The following is a 24,145-nucleotide window of genomic DNA, read 5'->3' as shown; positions in this document are numbered from 1 at the left end:
TGGGGGCAGTGAAAATAAATACCCCCAGCCCCAAGAGCCCCCTGCCGTGGAACCTCCACAGCCCACGTCCAGTGGGGCCGCGAGTACTCAAAAAACAGCATGCCCGTTTACATGGTTCTGGTTTGCCTCTACCTCAAGGAAGGCAGGCTAAAACACAACAAATGGAAGAATTCGTCTTGCTCTTCCTTCTGCGTTCCTTCTTTGCAGCTTCAAGACACTTAACCATCCAGTGTCACATTCAATTGCACTGGCCCACTCACTTCATACTCCCCATACAGTGCCCTAAATTGGTAGGTGTTCTGTAAGAGAAAATTCTGGAATGAATATTCGGTGGTTAATCACATCTATACCATTGTGTGCTTCCATAATTGCCATGACATCCCTTGGCACAAAGCTGGCAGTTGCACAGATGAAAACTTCTTATTGATTCCATGGGAGCCCCCATCTCTCGCTCCCACTCTGGTCTGTTCTACAATCCACCACCAAAGGTGGATCCTCTGTGTTGCCTTGACAACATCCATATCCCCCTCTCTCCCTGCTCTTGGGACAGACACACTTCCTCAGTTCTGCCTATGGTTTAGCTGTTAAGTCTCTCCTCAGCAATGATGTCAGCCAGGGAAAATCTGTTTCATCGTCCCATGTCCAGTGCGCTCCCACTATCTGGCATATACCAGAGCTCTTCCTTTCCTCAACTGCAGAGAGGGGTTGACCCCACTCTCCACTCCCTTTAAAAGGGAAGCCCTCCATGGCTTCTAAACAAGGGGCAATAGAGCCAAATAGCAAGCTACAGACTGCCAAAGACTTTGCAGGTGCATTCAAACCTGACACAGAACTAAAAGTTTTCTTCTTGCACAAATAAACAAAATGAGTAGGCAACCATCTCATTAATGTAGCTTACCAAGCACTGCACCAGGTATGGCCCTAAAGAATCAATATGCATTTCATTAAGGCAAGTCAAAAAGACATCCATAGAACAACCTTCTTTGTGCCTTCTCTCAATACAGAAATCTGGGAACCAAGGTGGGTGGAAATTTCTATATAAGGGGAGGATGGTTTGAAATCTAGAAGGAAATCATTCAGTTGAACCTTTTTTTAAAAAATCAGAAATTCTCCACTTGCAAGGATCTGCAAAAGTGTCAGTCATTCCTGGCAAAACCCAGTGACAGGTTTGCAGGAATATTCTAGGCCTCTTATTTATGGATTTCCATGGCTAATTTTTTCATATTAGTTCTTCCCCTTTTTCCTCCAAATCCATATTCTGCCCAACACTTCCCATCACTCACAGGTTATGTCTGCTATTGTAACCCACAGGAACAAATATTCATCTCCTAAGAGCCATACTGCACAAGCTTTTCATGCATATTAGGGGAAAATCAGGCTTCTGCAGGACATCAAAGTCCTTTCAGACCATGACCTTAACCGTGTTCTCTACCAGCATTCAAAACTTGGTAGCATTAAATCATACCAGTGTAGGCTCATAATGAAATAAAATCATGACCGGATCCCAATCTCTCGTGCTGTCGTGGACTCCACATCCCTCAGATGAAACGTTGTGTCGCTCATCACTGAATGGCTCCCGTAAAGCTGAATAGACCCACTAGTCACAAATCTGAAATTGCCAATATTTTCATCAGAAAGGACTAAAAGAGCTTTAATTCACCAAGACATTACAACTTGGAAGCAAAGGCAATGAGCCAGCTCTGGCTGAACGGGTCAAGACATCAAATGCCGTAAGATGGAATCAAAGCAGTAGTGGAGAAAGAAGTTGAGCACAGTGTTTTCCTTTGCTCTGATTAAAACATGCTATTCTATATTCTTGGATTTTTTAGGTCAATTCACTTTTCACCAAAGGCTCACCTTGTTTCTCTAACTTTTCATTCAGGTTCATTATTATCCAGTTGTCTCAGTCAAGACTTTAGCAAACAAAAAAGTTTCAGAAAGTTAAAGAATTTAAGAATCATCTGAGGTGCAACCATAAAGGCAGGATGTACAATAAATCTGCAGTCTCTCTGACTACACAGAAGATTACAGGACAGGAGGGTAGCATCAATGACATTTGATCCATTAATAGGAGGAGAAGAAATCTGTAGTTATGTCACCTCAGACCAACAAAGGAGAAGCTGACCAGTCACCTGCAAATGACAGGCTTATTACTTCCTCATTTGTAACTTTTTAAAAAGATCACTGAAACATAAACGAAACTGGAAATGAGTTTTCTGGGGAGCAAATAATTATACAATTAAATTACACAACTAAGTCTTTAAACAAAGAACAAAAAGAGACCTAAAATTGGGATTAGCTCCTGTGCTTACACTGGTCATGATAAACTGTATGAGCAAAAACCAAAATATCTTAACTATAAATAATACTACTGAGCCTTATGAAGACTGAGTGAGACTTCCTAAACACTGCTTTTGCACAAATTCTCAAATACAGTTTGATCTCTATAGAGGACAATCCAGTAAGAATGGAAAACGCTGAAAGTACAGTTGTCCTCCTTTCTCTGTGATTTCAGTTACCTCGTAGTCAACTATAATCTGAAAATATTAAATGGAATATTCTAGAAATAATTCAAACATTTAACAATTTCCTTTTATCGTAGGAAATTGTTACTATTATTCTATTTATTATCACTTACTGTTTTTTAATCTCTTTCTGTGCCTGCTTCACAAATTAAACGTTATCACATGCATGTATATAGGAAAAGACATCTAGAGTTCAGAAGTATCAGAGGTTTCAGGTATCCAGTACAGGTTTTGGAAGGCATGTGCTCAGGTAAGAAGAGACCACTACTTATACCGCAAAAAAAAATTAAGATACAGTCAGTAAAATAGATGATAAAAGAATCTCTTTTCACTGTAATTTGTGAGTAGAGAAAGGCAAGCAAGCAAGTAGCTGAAAACTGAACTGTGAAAACTGAAAGCCTAAGTATATACATAAAACAGTGAAATGGAGTTTTTCATTGGCCTTCCTCTGCATCGGTACGCCTGCTACTCTAGGCTGTCATCACGGGTAACAAGGTTTGTCTCAACTGGATCAAAAGGAGAATTCGCTCAGCCTTCTATATTCTTCTGTTTCTTTGGACCTAGAGAACAGCTGGATGGAATTCCTACAATGATGGAAGAAGCCGTTTGGCTGTGGTCCTTCCAACAAGAACCTTGCCAGAGCTCCATTCTGGCCACTTCAAGTGCTAAGATCTCTAACCATGTTATGCTCATTCAAAAATCTATTAATTATGAATTCTAGTAACATTAAACTGCATTTCCTATATAAAATAGCCACATAAGGAGTTCTAGATGAATATATAATTAAACTTAATTTATCTTTATGGGAGTAACCAAAGACAGAATAGTCAACGATACTTCTAATTTGATAAAATTTGAAAACGGTTCCCTTTTCCCTCATTTTTTTTTTTAGGTTAAAAATAAAAGTTCACACCAAATGCTACATTGTTTCTACCTCAAGGAAGGACCCAGATGCCAAAGAACAGTTCCCTATGATACCACTACTTCACATTATCTCCAGTTAATACTGAATACTAAACATTTCAAAGCTAAGTTTCCTAACATATTATCAGGCAACAATTTACAGACACTTTATTTCAAAAGTCATTCCTGAGCCAGGCGTGGTGCTGTATGCTTGTAGTTCCAGCTACGTGGAAGGTGGAGGTGGGAGGATTGCCTAAGCATACAAGTTCAAGCGCAGCCAGCACAACAATAATGAGAGTCTGTCTCTAAATATAATTAATTAATTAAAGGGAGACGAGTTCAGTATGCATTTTTGCCAAAGACATTACTTAAAATATCAAGTTGACAACAACCAAAGTCAGGACAATGTACTGGTAAATGGTCCTAGAAAAGAGAGGGCCAAGAGAAGAGACAAAAGGGATAATTCAGCTTTCAATTTCTTCACAGAGATTTTTCTCCCATTGTTGTGGGAATAATTCATTTTCAAATACTAAATCCTTCTGAAAATTGACAAAAACAAGAAAACATGAGTAAAAGCTGGCTAAACAAAACGAGAGAGGTGAAGACCATAGAAGCTGAAATACTTTTTACTTACATTCACACTTGTGACCCATTAGAATTTGTATTTCATCAAACTCCCATCCACATTTTAACATGCATCCATTATTTTCCCACTGGGGAGCCTATTACAGGTGATGGGTTGTCCAGGTCTGAATATATTTCTGGTTGGTATGATGTTCACCATCATTTAAAAAGAAATATTATACTAAGCACAATTTAGCCTTTACCTGAAGAGGCAAAGTGTCATTGTAGTGGAAAATATTGTAACACACAGGAATGAGTTAACATGTCTTTGGAAGATGACCATGCAAAATTCAGAACCCAAAATCTGATTACTTTATGCAAAACTACCAGCACACTGGCACATGGAGATAATTAATAAATGTTGGATTACAGTCTGCACTGTGGTTAATGATTTATGGCACTCTTACTCTTTAATTTTCAGTTACGGGCATTGTATCTCACTTAAACCGATGAGGACGATAGCAAAAGGACTGGATAAGAAGGCAAAGGGTGAGTATGGATCCACTGCTGGGACACTCAGAGGCAGACTCTATTGCAAATTTTCTGTCCCCTTTGTTGGTATTGCAGGCGAAATGAGAGGATGAAAGCGACAGAACTTGGGTAAGTTTAAATTGCCAAAATAAATTAATGATGTTGCTATAAAATGCCAAAACACGGGGAAGTGGTCCAAATCTATCATACTTCTGGCCGATCCTCAATTTGATGGCAAACTGATCGTAACTACCAAGACAAAACCTCCATCACACAACAGATCCCCAAAGTCATGGGGGGGAAGTGGGGTAACTGATGCCTTTACATAACCTACTTTTGGTTTTCCTAATATTTTATCAAATTATTTCTAAATGAGACCTACAGAATGATAGACTCATTAAATTTCAGCATGGAGGGCCTCTCTGACTGGAACTAGTTAGGAGATCCTTGCCTGCAGACACAAAACCACCTGATAGCACATGGCAAACTAGCAAGTACTGTCTTCAGTGAGGTCTCTCCACCCCAAACTTGATATATCTTGATATATCTCAAGGCTATTATAACCAGTCAGTAATTTATGGCATTTAAATTGTTGGTTTATTAACATTAATGGGGCAGCAGATGTAGAAGAGCTGTAGTTGTCCTGTTTGATTTATTATACCCTTAAATGTTTTAAAAATAGAACCTACAGTTTCTAAGAACCAACAAGAAATCTCAATTTCTTTCCAGGCTGCATTAGCAGTGTTTTGCACAAGAGGAAGTTTTGAAGTATCAGAATGTCCATCTGATAGAAATGCAGAAGGATTGCCCAGAATTAACTGGAGTGAACAAACCACAGAATGTCTCTAAAAACATCCCATGAATAAAATTTGAAGGCTCAACAATCGAAAACAGCCTCAGGTCAACTTCAACTTTCACTTGTGAAATTTGTCATTTTTCACGCTTTTTGAAAAAGGTGAATGCATGCGAAGTTCTACATTTCAACCTGTAAGAGCGTTTTTAAAAAACAATAAGTTTCCCCTGCTTCTAGGAAGCATACCCACTTCCCTGGAATAATTCCAACGCTCCATTTAAATAGAACTCGATTTATAAAATTTCAAACTGTCTTTCCTTAATTACACAATAGACTTCTGTACTGAACTTCAGCCATATCGTTTTCAAACAAAAAATAAACCAGATGTTTGGTACTTACATGCAAAATTGAGCTCTCATTGTAAAAACCAAATTAAATTTAAAATGAATTCAGGAATGAAGCTAAGCCCCCATTGAAAACAAAAACAAAACAAGCAAAGAAACAAAACGACACAGCACTGATTTTGTTTCGTGACTTATTAGTCTTAGTCATTTATCTGTTATTCCTGGCAGCTAGGAAAACACACACACCCCTCTCCAAAACCCATTCTTTTTTAAAACTAGCATATTTGTTTGGAATCTGCAGATTTAAAAGACAAAAACTAAAATGTCACTACCTCACTCAAATAGTCAAATTATCAGACAATGTTAGGCATGTGCAGGACAGTTTTAAACGCTTTACAAACGTACCTTAATTCTCGCACACAAAACAGGTTGGTACTATTACCACCCCCAGGGCACAGATAAAGCTGAAAGCAATTTGGCAAGATCCTGTAGCCCGTCAAGGGGCAGGCCGGGGTTCACGGGCAGGAAAGGAGGGCTGGTTCCAAAGTTATGTTCCTTACCACGTACTACCATGGATCCCAAGCCAAACAGTGGCTCAAAAACACCATAAGGAAATAAAGGGAAATCATTCTATCTGCTGGAGAGTGAAGTCGAAGGTCACCTCACTTGCAGATTCATTTCAAAGTTTACATTTCATACTTCTTCAATTCAGGGTAACAATATAAAATCTAAAAGTTTCTCTTCCCCCCCAATACACAAAACACATCAGTGTTGTTTAAGGTAACTGCTTCAATCCAGAGGATCTTAAATGACAATCAAAGATCTCACTCATCTGACATCAAATCAAAAACAAACATGAAATAATAAAACTCGTTAAAAATTGTTTAAAGAGCGGGGAAGAGGGATAAGAAAGAATGACAGAGGAGGTGAATTTGATCAAAGCACATTATATGCATGTATGGAAATATCACAATGAAACTCTTTCGGACAATTCATATATGTTAATAAGAACATTTATACCATTAACAAAAACATGAGAAGTAAGGGGAGAAAAGAAGAGCTGCATCAGAACAAAGATGCCCAACATTTATCTAGGAATTATGAGGAACTCTTTTTTGCAATGTAAAACTTCAAACCCAGATCTCATCTAGAGCACATAGCTACTGTGATAGAGAAAACCTAACAGGAGACCTTACTGAAAGCCAAAAGTCAATTAAGCTTCTGGTGTGTGGGAGAAGAGGAATACTTAAGACAATGAAGCATCAAGGTGAACTAAAGCTTCTTCCATTGAGTTTAGTTCTCTAATGTATGAGCTAAATCTACTCAACTGGTCCAAACACTTGACAATTCCTTAAATAGCAGCTTATCTGATTGTGCAGTTAACAGGCTACTGTCTGGATTACACAGGTGTTCCCTTTTATTACTCTGGCTATTTATGTCAACAACTATTTATTTAATCTTGAAGTCAAAGAAGAACAATTGTCCAGTATAATTTTCACCATCCTAAAATGTGTGTTAAGTTTCCTTCCCTTTGCAGGACTATGTCGAGACCAACTTTTAAAAGTTGGCAGCAATAAGAAATACTTTTGTCTACAATATAGCTCATTGGAGGGACTCATTAAACCATATTTGACCTCCTTTTCATTTTTATGCTAAGTAATAGGGAAAATAGAGAGAAGATTTATATTGGCATGATATATAATTTTAAAGATGTCACTACCATTTCATTTTCCAAAAAGGGAAGAACAGATTTATAGTTCCCACCAGAGGAAATAAATTTTATGAGTCCAGACCATTCTGACACTAGCAGAAGAAAAAAATGTAATTTTAAATAACTACTTCTGAGAGCAATCATTTCCTTCTTATTCTACCTTAAGCATTTAAAGGTAATGAAAAAAAAAAAAACTAAACCATGTTCTGACAATGCTGTAAATCACTGCTGCTGATCCAAGTTACATGGAATTACATGTGTGAAAAAAAATCTGCTTAAGGACAAGTCAACTTACACAGTGGTGTCTGTGTAAATATTTTTTGTACAGGAAAAGAAAGGAACATTTTTTTCTTGTTGTTCTTACCACACCCTCAAAATCTCTATACTTAATCACAGTGCAAAAGGAGACCATCACAGAATCAAAAGAACCCTTCTATTAAAAAAAAAAAAATTCGGCAAGTCATCATTAACTAGCTTTTGACTTATCCTAAAGTCAGGGACCCAGGTTGATGTACTCGTTCTAAGGAAGTTTTCAGAACAAGCTGCACCATGGACTCTTTCTATCAAGGCAGACCTGCAGGCGGGATTTTCCTATCATGATGAGCGTGATTGTATTTGAAATAATGTCTGGCGAAAGATGTGTAAACACCAGAACAAGTCTAAAATAGACTTTCCAGGTGTTCAAGAGGTTGAAACATTTGCCCATGTGATACAATCTATTAAAACGCAAATGCAAAAAAGAAATGAAAGGAAAGTATTTCCAGAACAGAGAACTTGATTTCATGATAGCTTTCCACACAACCACAGTATTTTAATAAACTTCCACTCAAAATGTACTTTGAAGCTTGTCAAGTCTTTCTTTTAGATATTAAAAGGCTTCCACTTAAATGAGGGGAAACTTCTCAAAGATTAACCCTGGTTACAAAGAATGGGAACACTCAGTGGATTATGGCTGATTTTGTGATAACATTACTTATAGACAAAAATAGCCTCACTTATGTTCTATTTCCTGTCGAGACATATGAAAAGCCTAGTGTTCCTAGGTCCTCATAAAGGGAACCATGGAAGTCCCTTGCCAGTTTCCTGAGATGAGCTGTAGCAGCCAGACCTCTGTGATGGTCAGAAAAGCACAAGCATGAAGACAAGGCAGACTTTAGTCAGAAACTTAGTGATGGTGATCTTAAAGGATCACCTACTTCTGTTTCCTCAACTCCTCTCCCTACTCCCACTAGTGTGATTTCAGTTTGAAAACAATTCACCATAAAGTACCAGAAGTGTTTGGGGGAAACTGCTGAAATCAATCAGTTACATAACTGATTATCAAGAAGATATACACTATCAATCTCAGTGTGTAAGAGTATGTATGTGTGTATCTAGATCTCCATTCTGCAACTTTTACATTTTTAATCCCTATCATTTCCATGTAGAATCACAGATTATTGGTATAGGACGGTTTTTTGGATCTAATCCACTGTCTATACTAATTTAAAGTTTGCAAGTGCCTTTGAAGACAGGGCTATTCGTTCCAACACTTAAGACCCACGGAAGACAATTAGGAACTGACCAATAAATGCTTGAGAAGTGAAAAAGCCCCTTTCTACCTGTGGGAAACCCAAGGACAAGAGAACTAAGTGACTGGCTTAGTGATCACAGAGCTGTGTTCCTGCCAGAATGGAACATTTCTTCTTCTCACCCTGTGTCTCAATTTCCTGTCAAGCACAGCTTTAAAAATGTCTACTGATGTTTTAAAATGGACTAATTCCTCCTCTTTACTTCTTAGGAGCGTAAAGTTTATTAGGCAAAACTATGATGTGCTATTTAATATGTAACCCACCTGAGTGCTGAAAGTCCTCTTCAATGCACAGCAGAGCCCCAAGAATTAGGTAATTTGACAGTTTCATTTCCATGACTGGTAAACAGGAGAACTTGGAACCTGCATAATCTAGTTTTGTCAGTCATGGTTTCCAAAACCCAACGTATGGCTTTCTCTATACCAGAAGCAAAGTCCGCCATAAATAATCTTTTACCAGGTGTGCTGTTGAAGACAATTTCAGTGAGCTCAACTTAACACAAACACTAACTGTGAAACAAAAAGGCTCCAATTTTATTTCAATACTGTGCAGTCCCATTGTTCCTTATGGGCGAGGCTTTGAGAGAGGCAAATGTACTCCCAAGCCCTCCCTTGTTCCGTGAGGCAGACATGTATTTACTCATCAACTGTATTGCATCCGGTCCTGGGTCTGCAAGATTTAGCAATCAAATAACAGATAAGCTCCAAGATGAGCATAAGGCCAACAGAAGACACATAATTACTAATGCAACTACAATTTAAATATGTACTATCAAAAATCTCATCAGAAATGTCCCAGACTCAATGCTGTAAATATTCAGATTATTTTTTTCTGGATTCTTCAGAGCAAAAAATAATGTGTGTAAAAAAAATGGTTAGGGGTGAAATAATCAAGTTTGAAGAGTTCAGTTATAAATGCAAATCAAAGTTTAATCCATGTTGTTATGTGGGAGCTGTAAAACTCAAACATTTGAGTGGAAGCACTTAGCCTTACAGAAAAACAGAACTTCAATCTAGCAAATCTCCAGCGATTTCCACCTAGTTTCAGAAAACTATGCTTTAAATCAATTAGGTTGTCAGTAATGTACTTATCAGTACATATTCATGTTCAAGCTGGCCCAGAATCGGTGCTTCGTTTCCTCCTCAAATGACAGCAAAGCGAAACTCTGTGTCACAGAGATACCCTGGTCGTTTCTGATGGTCACAAAGAGCTACAATGTTGAACTAACAGAGGGGGGACCCTGCAAAGGACCATGCTGAATCACTATTAATCACACACCCACAAATGGGGCCAAGTACTGACCAACTGCCTAGGTCTGAGTTGTTAGCTGACAGCTAAGACAACACAGATATCAAACCAACGAGAACCTCGAGAGATGGGAGCACTGACACCACGGCCAGATATGAGACCGAAGAGAACATGTGTATGTGTATATGTATAGGTGCGTGTGTGTGTGTATGTATATATATATATATATACATACACACACACACGCACCTATACACAGATCATGTGTATATATGTTAACATATGTTTATATACATAAAAGATGAGAGGGCAGGGACCCCAAGGCAAACTGAAGTAAGTATATAAATACCTACATTGAAAGGTAACTATAATTTTGATAAGTACTACCAGAAACTTTATTTAAAAAATTGTTAAACTTTGTGAAATAAAACATCAAAAACTCAAGTTGTAAATATTCAGATTTTTTTTCTGGTTTCTTTATGGCAAAATAAGTAATAATGTTTATAATAAAGAGGACAAGAATGAAATATAAATATGTGTATTCTTTAATATATTATCTATACCCTGGAAAATAATAAAACACGATTAAGCAAAAGGTCATCCTTACAATTTCCTGAAATACTACATGATTATTTCTTTGAACATGGGACCAGCTTCCCAATCTTATCTTTTTAACATTTTATTAGCACAGTGTTTTTCTGTTACTTAACTGCCAGCATTCCCATATATGACTTATTATGGTGAAAAAACATGAGCAAAGAACAATCAGAACATTCTAATAGATTTAAAATGTACACTAAAACAGTGCAGTATTTACAGGCTGTAGACAAGTACTATAATCGCATTCAGAGAGATTACTGACAAAATAACAATAGTAATCAAATATACGTAACTATGTAACTATTTAAACTCCTAACAAAGGCTTTTATTATACTATTAACAGTAAATGAGCAACTCCCATAAAATATCACTTAATATCACCCCTGATAAGAGTACATTTAACCATTGTTATGTGGAAAAACATTATTTTTAATATGTGACAACTCGACAGGATTTAATCACCACACCTACTTCAAACCATTAGCTGTTTCATTCAAACCTGAAAAAATAATATTTATGTGGCTATTGAGAATCATTGTGATTGATGCGATCTTTTGTGCTATTCCCTTTATAGTCACTTGCATTTGTTATTATTAACGGGGAAAAATGAAAAGGGAAATGTGTGTTTTTGTTTTACAACAAAGCTTTCTGATGATGACTAACTTCTTCCTTTGAACAGAAAAAGCCTCTTAAACTAACTAATGTACATATAAATGTGTTCTTTACAATGTGCACTAAGCTAGGAGAAGGAGGAAAAAAACCTAAGCCCGTAGGACTTAGGCAAGAATTAAAAGCAACCTAGGCAAGATGAGTACATGAAAGCTGTCAGGATAGTTGTTATTCTTATTCTCAATTTCTTACAGCTCATCTGCTCTCAAGGAAGAAAAGTCATAGTTTCTTTTAACCATGTCCACAACAGATCGCACTTGAAAGGAAACACAGCGAGTGATTTGGCATGAATGGGCATATTACCAATTTTCCAGCATCACTGCTGAATATTTATGTCGGTGACGAATGATGACACTGGTGAGATATTTTAACACGAAGCCTTGCCTTGTAAATCGTCTGAATGATGCTGTGTCAAAACAACACCTACCATAAATCAGAGGTTTTAAGACCAGTATTTCTTGTTTAAACATGCTACCTGCTCAGCAGAAGCACTTGTGTGAACAGGCAGAGATTAACGTGTGCTAAGCAGAGCCATTTTACCTCCGAACTTGTACAGCTATAATTTAACAGGCCTATTATCGTCAAGGTAATTTTGACAGTGCCGAAATATTATACTTGTTAAAATATGCATTTAGCACTAACTCCAGTGGTCATTTGGACTGAATAAACAGACAGACAGGTATCCCTGCAATTAGATTTCTTCTCTATTGATGACTGGGTTTTTGTTGTCATTTCTTTTTTCCTCCTTTGCAAGATATGTTGACAATTGATTTCACAAGCAGAGTAGCAACACAACCTTTCTGATAGTACAAAAAGCTCACTATGTAGCTTGGAGCTGGCTTTCCGCTTCTCCACGACTTATTTAGCAACTTGTGGTGGATTCAGAGGTTGGAAAAAGAGAATAATAGTTGAAACCACTGCCATTCCCTCCTCCCAGCCCCTCTAAGATGCACATCCTAATTCCAGATATTTTATATTTGTGAAGTCATCTACATAGCCCAATTTCCCACTCAGTCGAGCTGAGAATCTTAATCATCAAGGAAACTCTAGATTTTTGATTTGGGAGGATACTAGAATATCTGTCTTAAAATCTAGGGCTACTGTTCATATCCTACCTCAGTGACTACAGCACTTTCCACTAGAAGAATTAAAAAAAAAACAAAAAACAACAGTAATCAGCGTGTTTTCTTTTATTTTTCTAGTGCTTTAATTCTTCTCTAACTTAGTAAGAAAAAAATCATGTTTGTATTTTTTTATGGAACACATAAGTGAGCACACACACACACACACAAAAACAGTACAGAAAACTCAGCTGTACGGGTGAACCTACCTACTGGTCATACCTAAGATTAACTCTGTACTTTCCTGTCAGTATAAACAAACACTTCTACTGACACCAGTGCTTTAGTTTCTGAAGGCCACGTTAACAAAATTATAGACAAATAAAATAAACAAGTATTTATCTGAAATCCACTAGTCAATGCAGTCACTCAAGCATTTGTGACAAGTCATATCACCATAACCAGGCAAGAGAAGACAAAACAACTGGTCACTCATCTGGCCTCCTAAACAAAGAAGAAAAGTGGAGAGAACTGATAGAATAAAGAGTCTCTGCTGACTCTGATGGTGTGGAAGAAAATTCAAGAAACTATGGCTTCTTTCTCCCTAATTTCTATTTCAGAAGGAAACAGAAGCAAGTCATACAGGCATCCAGAAGCTATCCTTTAGGAAATAAAATATGCCCAGCCAAAATGTCAGTATCTGCTTGAATCAGTTTCTCAGGGAGAAGGTGTTTGAACTGCAATATATTTTCAGGCAACATATGAATAGTTCTTTAAATCAGTTTAATGGTTTGTACATACTAAAAATGGCAAAAATGCCTTTCAACTTTCCTATTGACCTGTATCAAGGCACAAAGACCCAAGCTGGAAAAATGGAATTTCCAAGAAAGCTTTAAAATAAAACCTGCATTTTATTGCATGCTAACTCATACTCTAGCCCTAAAATCCTGCAGCTCATGCTGCCCTCTTGTGCTCAATGTCAAAAGCAGAGTGCCTTCTGCCTCTGCAAGAAAAATCTGATTTCCATTTTAAAAGGGAAATCAGCTGCTAACTTCCAAATGACTTACCGTTGACCTGGGATTTGTTCAACACGCTGATGAAGAGCTGATGCAACTGAAATGGTTAAGATGGAAGACAAATTTTGAGGCGGAAGAGGCAAACACAGCAAGGAGCATGGAAGATGTCTGCAAAGACATTATTCAAATGAAGTCGCAATTAACGTGTTGAGGAAGCATGGGTACAGCTGAGACACACACACCCCACCATTACCAAAACACATCAAAGAAGAAGAAGGATGGGAAAAGGTGGCTTTTTAAGGTCACATTGCTTTGGTTAACTTAAGATTTATCAGGGTATATAAGATGAGTAGACAGTAAAGGGTCATATCACATAAACAACCTCAGACAAATGTCACACCCTCAACATGGGAGAATCTTAGGATTTGGGAGGCATGACCTTGGTAACCATCTACCTGGAACAGGGGCGTGCAGTCACAGAAACTTTGAAATCAAAAAGAAACCTGTGTTCTCCAGACTTGCCCTGCTTGCCTCCATAAATCCAAGAAAGCAAACTTGGGATGCTGGAGGGTCTCCGTGTAAGTACAAAGGTCTCCTACTGATTAGCTACAGAGAGGAGGGCCGGGAACGAACATAGAGAGACAGCATACCTGGGGCAGAGCGCTCATAAATGAATGAACAAGACACTTTTACACTTCAGATCCGGGTCACTGAGAATATTCTAGCACAAGCAGGGACTGGAGATGTGGGTGGAAGGGAACTCTGGGCAGGCCTCATGAGGGTCCAAGCTGGATTGTGGCCACCTCAGGCAAAAGGGAGAGCAGGGGGCAGACCTGCAGGGCGCCACCTGGAGTTTCTGTACCACTCTCCTACTAGATGCTACATTCTGGCAAACTTCCTTCCTGATCGCTTGGTTTTCTAAAATCTGAGAAGATGTCAGGATGCTCAGCTCATAGGAAACTCTCACTGACCCTAGAGGCTCTAGTAAGAGCTGGCTTTGAATAACTAAATATTGAAGAATTATCTCCCAACACTGCTCAAAGGATAGACTTTGAAACTCATCATGATGAGGCACTTCCATCTATTTCAGGCATATACTGAACATAGATAACCATCATAGTACATAAATTAATGGTGAAAACCACAGCTTTTGGTGTATTCTTCTTCCCACAGTAAAAAGTGCAAGAAGTTCTATGCAAGTAAAAATTTAAATCTAAAATTTTTTAATTTTTGGTTTAAAATCCATTACTAAAAAAAAAGTAATTTATGACTTTTAAACATTTCAAGTAAACAAGACCTATCCTTGGGATATTTATTTGGGCTCCTACTTCATTGATGGGAGAAAGTCATAGAAGGAAGAGGCAGGATGAAAGCTCACATGCTGCTAGAAGATTGAAGACCTTCAAGATCTGGACTGGGGGGCTGGTGGAGTGGCTCAAGTGGAAGGGCAACTGTCTAGCAAGTCCAAGGCCTTGAGTTCAAACCCCAGCACCACCAAAAAAAAAAAAAGATCTGGACTGGACCTAAACCTCTGAACAGTGAATAAATCAGCATGAGGAAAAGCAATGGGTTCTGAACAACACGGAGAGCCTGGCTAACTGCAGTCAGGCACATTTGGAGGCTCATGGTAACAGAATGCACCAATGCTAAAGAGTCCAATCAATTGCCTACAGCTTTCAATGGAACTGACAGGGAATATCTTTACAACCCTAGGGGCACAGACATTTTCTGATCACCTTCTAACTACAGCTACAACCAGACTGTGTGGACCTGCAGTTCGTAATTCCTTGTACTTCTCACACAGCCTGGACTAAGCAATACTTGCTAACAAACCAGTATAAGATGCTTTCTAGAACAGCCTTACTTAATCCTCACTTCAATTATGCAAAACTAGAAGGGTGGAAGCTGTTATTTCTATTCTACAGATGAAGAAACTGAAATTCAGAGACACCATCATTGTCACTAACATTTGCTGGGGACTGACTGTGAGGTCGAGCACTGCTTCAAGAACTGGAATGCATTCACCTGCTTGATTCTCACAGTATTTCGGTAAGGTCGATATCAATATTATTCCCCTTTCACAGATAAGAACACCAAGGCACAGAGATACTAAGTAATTAGAACATGAGTTTTAAAATAGACGCCTATTACTATGAGTAACAAGACAAGATTGGCGCCAAGGTCCACACATTTACCAACACCCTCCTGCTTTGAGGACTACCACTGGCACTGACATGCTTTGGCCTTGGTCCCACAGCTAGTCAACTGCCAGGCCAAAGATACCTCTGTGCTCCCTCCAGGCCACCTCCCTGACCCTACAGATATCCTGTCAGTTATCATCCACATAAACAAAGCCACCCTAGGCCTGACCACAAGTGCCTCCAGCTGACCAGGGTGGGGATATGTGGTGATGACTAACTCTTCACCCGAGCTAAGGAGTTACCTTCAAAAGCAAGATAGGTCAGAGAGCCACAGGGCAGAGGCTCCACCATCCGGAAGCCACCAGGTTCACTCACATGGAGCACTAATTATTGAGGATGTCCACAGCAGATTCCACAAAGCCCATACTATGCAAGCAAGTCCACTTTAAAACCACAAAGTTAACAGACAGTCGTAAGTGATGGTAACAACAACAACGCAAGACAAAGACATTGCGGAAAAATATTTTTAATAGTTAAGGACTTTCTGAAAGGGGTTTTCACAATTCTCCAATCTTGGGTATATTAGTTAACTTTTCATTACTATTTCAGGTCAACATCATAGTCAGGGCCGGCTCAAGAGCTCAGCGATTCCAGAATTAGACGGCTCCCCAAGGGCAGAGAAAAGCACATAGCCCGTCTCCTGTCCAGAGAACTTTCCTCCTCCTAAGAAGACCCTTCCAGCAGTGCCACAGGCTGATGCTGGCTGTGCAAACAGAGCTAGTGTTTGAACAACTGTATGACTGTATTTGCACATGTTTGCACGGAGTGCAGGGCGTTTCATGCACCTCACAACAGATGAATTCCCAAATCATGCTGCAAAGTGAACATTCATTATTGTTCCACAGACATACCGAGGAAATAATTGTATGCTCCTGATATATGGATTTTCCTGGTAAGAGAAAAGCATCAGCGAAACTTTCCGTAGAAAATGAATCGACATGCACAGTGATTTTCTTCCAGCCTCGCCTCCACTTTCAAAGTCTGAAATGCCATCAGATCCTCAATGCATTATCAAGACAGACTGAGAAGCTTGGTATCTGACTTACCTATTGGATTTCTATCAAAGAACAACACTGGAGCTCTCAGGATTGACTCAAACATCTTGTTGTGCAAAGTTTGTGAAGAATTAACAAGGACGTGGAATACCAACAGTGACCTTGCTATGCCGAAGAGGACAGTGGCTCCAGTTAAACCTGAAATAGACAAACATCATTCAGAATGTACAGGATGTCTGCATTTTCTTCAACAATGCTAAAGCAGGTTGGGCGGTTTATAAAGATATTAATTTTATTCCATAAAGCATGTGGACTCTACCTAAGTATAATATATTTACAAGATACACTGACACAGACGAATTAAGGGTTCATTTTTTTCTCATTGAATGGAGACTATGGGGGGAAAATGAGGTATATACTACAATTTCATTCCAGGATTTCCTCCTTCATTTACAAGTTCTGTTAAAAGCGCAGAAGATAATCATAAAAAGTATTTGCTCTTCCCTTCTCCATATTCCAATTCTTACTATTATTTACGACACGTTCCATAGTCTAACACTGTGGCAGGTTCTGATACCAACATGTGATATTAGCAAGGAACAGGAGAAATGATTTACCTTTTCCTTGTAGAAAATGCCCAAGGAGCTTTAAAGAATTTGAAAATACCACATTAAATTGCACATGGAAAAACTCTTACATGGTTGAACTTCAAGAAATGTATGTTTAACATATGATAAACAATCTAAATAAGCAACTAATCTCTCACCAAGTATTGTGCATTTTTAAATAAACATAATTTAAATCACATGTTATTACGTCATGCATCATGAGCACCCACTGTGCACAGAGAAACTTAAAGAGCATTCCTAATTTTTTTTTTTTTTTTTTGGTACTGAGGGTGAAACCCAGGGCTTTGTGCATGTAAGCAACTCTACCACTGAGCTACATCTCCAGCCTCTGCCTTCTAATATCTATCTGCTCACAGAGCTGCCTTGCAAGGGACACCTTTTGTAATAAACAGTTCTTCTAACAACACATCACTATTATTTAACCTCTGAAAGCTGCTCAAATTCCCAAACTCCACCAACAGGCATTCTCCTTAGCTCCCCTCTCCTTTCCTGCTTGAATAGAAAATGGAGTCATTTTCCTTTCTCTTTCAGTTTTCACAAAGTCTAACAATTCGGATGGTAAATAGCTAATGGATTTTAAGATTTCTTAGCATTAAATTTCAGTGAGTGGGTTCTTATACAAAGATAACTCACTGTATCTCTGAGGAAGGCTTGTATGAGCATTTCCTATGGAAATACTTAAAATTTTAGATGAGGATTTCCTGTAAAAAAGAAAAAAAGTATGCAATGCCACATATATTCCAAGCACCCTTGTGAAAACAGAGTGCGGCATTAATATTAGTCTGGCAAGTCAGATGTTAAATTAATCACACAGTTGGGGATGAGATAACATTGTGATCTGAAGGTAAGAAAGAGAGGGAGTCCTAATTCCCATACACTGGGTTTCTCCCTGCTCAGCTTCCCTCTTCAGTAATTAGTGAAGCCCGAGAGACGAGCAGTATGGAGAAGGGAGCTTTGCATACCTGTGAGGGAATAATGCTTGTATTTGGGGGGCCTTGCTGCCAGAGGATTTCATCCAAGCTCAATAAAAGCCGGGTTTATTCAGACAGAATTGGAACAATCCAAAGCACTGGGTGGGGATCCGTTTCTAATCCCCTTGCCCGTCCACATAACGATAGAAGATTTAGCGAAAGCAACCCATTAGAATAGACAAAAGCCACACATTTCCAGTGGCTGATTTTCTGAATGCTCAATCCCAGTTTAACTTTCAAAATCCAGTGCAGAGCAAATTGAGAGTCTTCATTCAACCTCTTTCTTCTAGTAGATTTCAAAAATAATTATTCTAATTAATTCACAGAGTAAATGCGACTCAGACTCCTAATCTGTTGAGACATTACTGAATTACTCGTAGAAGCCCTAGTTACTAACGCAGGCTCACTGTAAGCACCTCGGGCTGTTATATAATAGACCAAATGATTCAACTGTACCTCCATAAATGCCTAAGTACCAGGTAAGATCTAGCTTCTCTGTTGTATTTCCTTCCCCATTCACAGTGGTATTCAGTCTGCTTTGTTCATTTGCCCTATGGAAGGAACAGGGGAGAAAAAAAAATTAAGTTATAGATAGAATTTAGAAAATACAAAAAAAAAAAAACCCACCAAGAACCTTGATTTGGGAGAAACGTGTTATGCTGGCTCACACGGTCCTTCGTACATCCACCTTATAAAAATTCAATTTGAATCGTGACTTTCAGTTCTCAACAGGTGGCTGAGAAACAGACACAGGCACAGACCATTATGGGTCACACTCCACCAGCAAGAACTCATTTTTCTTCAGGTAAAGTAAGTGAGGATCAGCAGAGAAGACTCAAGAAACTCCACCTGTCCCCAGAACTGTGGAGAAGGGAGGCTTCCTATTGATTTTATAGCACTTCAAGTCAGACCAGAATAACTCACCAGTAGGAAAGCCACCAGTCCTGAAGGACATAGGCAACCTGGAGAAGGGGAGAAAAAAAAAAAAAAACCTATCATTGCCATGACTTACCAACCCAATTCTCTAAATCACAAAGATGTACAATCAAAGGAAGGTCCCAGAGCACTGAGATGGTTCTTCTGGGTCAGCTCTGTGCCAAATTCAAGTTCCCAGACTACAGCAGTTCAAGGAGAACACATGACATCTTAAAATCTTTATGATACCCATGCTTTCCTAGAAATGCTTTGTAATGTCCACACAACTCCCAGTTAGCAGGACTCATGCTGTTCCCCCCAGACAGCATGTCTCACTGCAAACCCTGAGTGAACTGCACCGTGCAGCCATCACAGTGTAAACAGGGGTGTGTAAGAATCCTTCTGAGGGCAAAAACCAAATGGCATTATTTACCTGAGCTGCTATGTTTAGCAGAATGAGGAAAATGATGACAAACCAGGAAGCACCAGCTGTGAAGTAATTCTTATAGGCCTTAAAACCAACTTTTCCTTCTGAACGACTCGCCTCTGATTGCACTACTGGTGTATCCTCTGTCTGTAAAGGACACAAGATAGAAAAGACAAAACATTAACAAGTTTTAGAAGTTGACGATACACTTTGATGGCAAAGTTGTAGAAAAATGCACATTACATACTGCTGGTAGGAGTCCAAACTGGAACATCCTCCGGCAGAAGGCTACACAATTATCTAGCCAATCCATACATGCACTCATCCTGGACCCAGCCACACCACTCTCAGAGCCTATCAGAACCAAGAAAACAGCATATGTCCATTGTGGCATGGTGTCAGGATTTCCAGATCATGCCTAACACCCGAATTCAAGCGTACCATTATAATAAAATGCTGCGGTCCTCTAGAATATTTGCACCACTCAAGAATGGAAACAAACCAGACAAGAGAACTGGGGTTAGACTCACACTTAGCATACATAAGGCCCTGGGTTCGGTCCCCAACACAAAACCAGTAAGAAAAACAAGTCAAATAGAGAGGCTCAACACAGTAACTGAGCAATTGAGTTCAAAAAGTGCTTCTGGCCAATGAGAGTTTGGACAGCAAGGAGCAGCACAGCATCTTAATTTTTTTTTTTTTTTAATCAGAATCATCTAAGCTCCTAGATTTTGCTAGTGAGGGTTTGCCTAGCAAGGATAGCAAAGGTCAGACCTCCGCATTTGTGGGTTCTGTAATCATGGATTGAAAATATTTAGGAAAAAAAACACTGTGCCTGTACTAAACATACATGGACTTTTTTCCCTTGTCATTCATTATTCCCTGAACAATGCTTTATACCAACTACTTAGATAACATGTACATTGTACTAGTTACTGTAAGTAATCTAGAGATGAGTTAAAATGTACAGGGAGATGCACACAGGTTACATGAAACACCAGTTGATGTAAGTGTCTTGAACAACCACAGATAATGGTGTCCTCAGGGGTCCTGGAACCAATCCCCTACCAATACCACGGGATGACTATGTTTAAGGGAGCCCTAATGTGTTTCTGCCTGGAAGACTTAAATACATCAATAGATTGGCATGAGGAGCTGAGGCTCCGTGTTGGCTACTGGACATTCAAAGTCATCAAAGGTGACAAAGAGCCAGGTGTGATGGTGCATATCTGCAATCCCAGCTACTTGGGGTGTGAAAGCAGGACTGTGGTTCAAGGCCAACCTTGACAAAAGTTAGCAAGATCCTGTCTCAAAAAGAAGCCAGGTGTGATGGTGTCACGCTCCTGTAGTTCCAACTACTCAGGAGGCAGAAGTAGGAGGATTACAGTCTGAGGCAAGCCTCAGCAAAAGCTTAAGACCCTATCTGAGAAACAAACTAAAAGCAAAAGGCTGATGATATGGCTAGAGCACCTGCCTAGCAAGCTAGAGGCCCTGAGTACAATCCCTAACAAACCCAGCTGCCCTCAAAGAAAAGAATAAAATAAAATGCCGCTCTCAGGCTAGAAGAATAAAAAAAGATAGTAACTCTGAAGTGTCTGTCTTGTCTGCGATTAGGTCTTTGGACATGCTACTTCTGCACTGACATAAACCATATGAAAATAGGGCAAAAGAACACGAAAAGCAGCTGATGTGATGTGAGCCACAGCAGGGCACAATCTAAGGGGCTCTTCAAATTCAGCCTCAGGATGTAAAAGAAGCCTGGCACCACCAATTCAAGTAGGATTACCTGCCATAAATTCAAGGCTTTGGCTTTTGGCTCTCCACGTGAGCCACACACAGATCCCTGAACCTTGTAGCAGCATACCCAGCACTGATCTCCAAAAGAGCCCCCAAACCTGCTGGCTCCCCTTTCATCTGGTTCAATTCTACCAGCACCATTGAACAAGGTGGAACCACAGGCTCTACTTTGGGACAAGTGAAGCTGCCATGAGCAGAGTGAACCAATTCACGAGGCTCCAAAGAGCCAAGAAAACCAGGGCGTGTTGTGACAGGCGACACACTCACATCTTGGCCTTCCTGAGCTCCATCTTTCAAAGACAGTCTGGAAGACTGCTGTGACCACACGGAAGATTCTGAGAAGGTCCGGTTCCTCAGCGTGGGAGTTCCTGGGGCTGGAGACTGCTCCGCTTCCTCATTTTCTTTCTTCAAAAGGGAGCCGAAATCGACTCCAGATTTTAGGAACTCAGTGTAGGTTCCCTTCTGCACCATTTTACCCTAAAATCAAAAAAAAAGAATATCAGAAGAATCGCATTTGGACATGATAGTAATACTAAAAAAAAAAAAAAAATGCCAACTGATCAAAAATGATGGTTATCCTTAAGTCTGGAAGCTTGGGTGACGAGTCTGGTACAATTCACCTTGACACATAACTTAATACCTTGTTTCCTGCCAAATCCTGGGATAGGTGCTGGGGGCATCAGAGAGCAAATTGCTTTTTAAAGCAATTGTGCTTTAAAAAGGAAGGTCACCACCATAAATGCCATGACAGTGAAGGAAGCAAGAAGTAGAGATGCTGGTGTGAGTATCTACACAGTCTTTTTTAGAACACGGAAACTGAGATAAGCCTTGTGCAATAGGACAATAGGCGTCTTGTACCACCTACCCCACTGGGACAGGCCATGTGCACACTTGGCCATGGACACAGACCCCACAAGCTACATCTTCATATTTGTAAAACTGCCCTCAAAACCCAAGAAGATCCCAGCTGAAAATACAAAATTCCAAGTGGTACCTCCATACAAACTCCTTGCACCTCACAAAGTCTCCCTATTTACAAAGTTAAAGAAAATAATGGCAACTCATTTCACAATTTTTTCACCCCCCAACATAAGACCCAGCTAACTTACTCAAAGATCTCTAATAAAATACTAGACAAAATTCTGGGACACAAACCTAAAGAGGGTAGCACCAGGGTTATGACAGGTCGGGTGAGTAAAAGGGGCCCAGGACCCCACCTGCTACCTCAGTCCTTGTCCCTCAAGATGGTCCACTGAGGAAAAAAATCCCATGGTCCCTTGTGGCTGTCCTCACAATAAGCAGAAAGTAGGATCCCAAAGAGCAGTCTCCATCTGGGGACTGGTGACAAGGTTATTCTGCCACACACCACCTGTGCCCTGGTAAAACTCACCCCTCTGCACACTGTCTTCCAGCTTGAGGGACTCAGGCTCCCAGTTCCCTGGGGAACAGGAAAGAGCCGACACGACACATGAGCTTCTGCTAAAGAGGTAGCAATTCTACCTGTCTGGGATCCTCCTTGGGAAGTGGGAATCCACTTGTCAGAGCTTCGGCTGACAGGACCCTCGCCGCTCATACTAGCCGCACTACTGAGCACCAAGAAGGCACTTAAAGCCATCTACGAGAACCCAGCTATCGTCACAGGCCCTGATGAAGGCAATAACGTGAAACGTACCGCTCCCTGAGATGGTGCACACAGGTAAGTCACTTGTTATCTCCTTCATTTTTACCAAAAGATTGAGGAAGGGCACTGTGATTGGTTATGGTGTAATTGCTTGTGTTCCCCAAAGGTCCACTGTGACAAAGGGCTCAGTCCCCAGGGTACTATTAGGAGTGGTGGAACTTTGGGAGGTAAGGCCTGGGAGGTTCTAGGACATGGGGGTGTTCCCTCATACAGGACCCCGGGACTTCACCTTTCTCTGACATCCTGTTTGGTGACATGAGCTCTTACCCACACAGACACCTCTGCCGTAACACAACTGCAGCTGGAAGGGTCTTCCCAGAACTGAGCCCATGCAGGCATGGCTCCTTGAATCTCTAAAACTGTGAGCTAACTAAATTTTTTTTTTGCTTTTTAAAGTGAGCTGCTTCAGTCATTTCACCATGGTAACACAAAGCTGACTAATACAAAGGGAAAATATTAAGATGTTTAAAGGGTTGTTTCCAACCCATGAAGAGGGTTTGACCAAGGGTCTATTACAGAAGATAAGTGTGCTGAGGCACACAGGCAAGGAAACCTAGGAACACATCAAACCACCATGAACTCTGAAAAAACATCACTAACCTCCACCTCCCTGAGACGGGCAGTTTGTCATGGGTTAAATGGTGATCCCCTGTGAAGGTGACTTTATTTGGAAATAGGATCTTTGCAGATGCAATTAAGATGAAACAAGGCCACACTGCAGTAAATCCAATATGATTAACGTTTTTATAAGAACCCAAAGAAACACACCATGGCTTGTGACAGCAGAGACAGAGACTGGAGTGCCACTGAACGCCAAGGAGGGCCCGTAAAAGACCAGAAAGCAGAAGAGGCACAGATTCTCCCTAGAGCCTTCAGAGAGAGCAGGGCTCTGCCACTGCCCTGACTTCAGCCTGGCAGGCTGCAGCTTGGCAAGACAGCAGCTTCCTGTTGTTTTCAGCCACCTGGTTTGTGGTACTTTGTTCTGGCGCCTTA

At 40.0% G+C, this 24,145-nt stretch overlaps 1 protein-coding gene across 7 annotated transcripts in view; it reads right to left on the bottom strand.

The window, feature by feature from the left end:
• The window catches only part of Abcc4 (ATP binding cassette subfamily C member 4 (PEL blood group)), a 229,483-nt gene that overhangs the window by 99,216 nt on the left and 106,122 nt on the right, over nt 1-24,145 (bottom strand). For all 7 annotated transcript variants that reach the window (XM_074043133.1, XM_020183142.2, XM_074043129.1 and 4 more), the window contains 5 exons: nt 21,739-21,948; nt 19,681-19,821; nt 19,257-19,294; nt 18,789-18,883; nt 16,784-16,930 (listed from right to left, as the gene is read on the bottom strand). In XM_074043133.1, coding sequence (XP_073899234.1) covers nt 16,784-16,930; nt 18,789-18,883; nt 19,257-19,294; nt 19,681-19,821; nt 21,739-21,948 — 631 coding nt within the window. The remainder of the gene's footprint in view (nt 1-16,783; nt 16,931-18,788; nt 18,884-19,256; nt 19,295-19,680; nt 19,822-21,738; nt 21,949-24,145) is intronic.

This window comes from Castor canadensis, chromosome 10 (genome assembly GCF_047511655.1).
Source record: "Castor canadensis chromosome 10, mCasCan1.hap1v2, whole genome shotgun sequence".
NCBI classification, from domain to species: Eukaryota; Metazoa; Chordata; class Mammalia; order Rodentia; family Castoridae; genus Castor; species Castor canadensis.
This window is presented reverse-complemented; position numbering and strand designations above follow the sequence as displayed.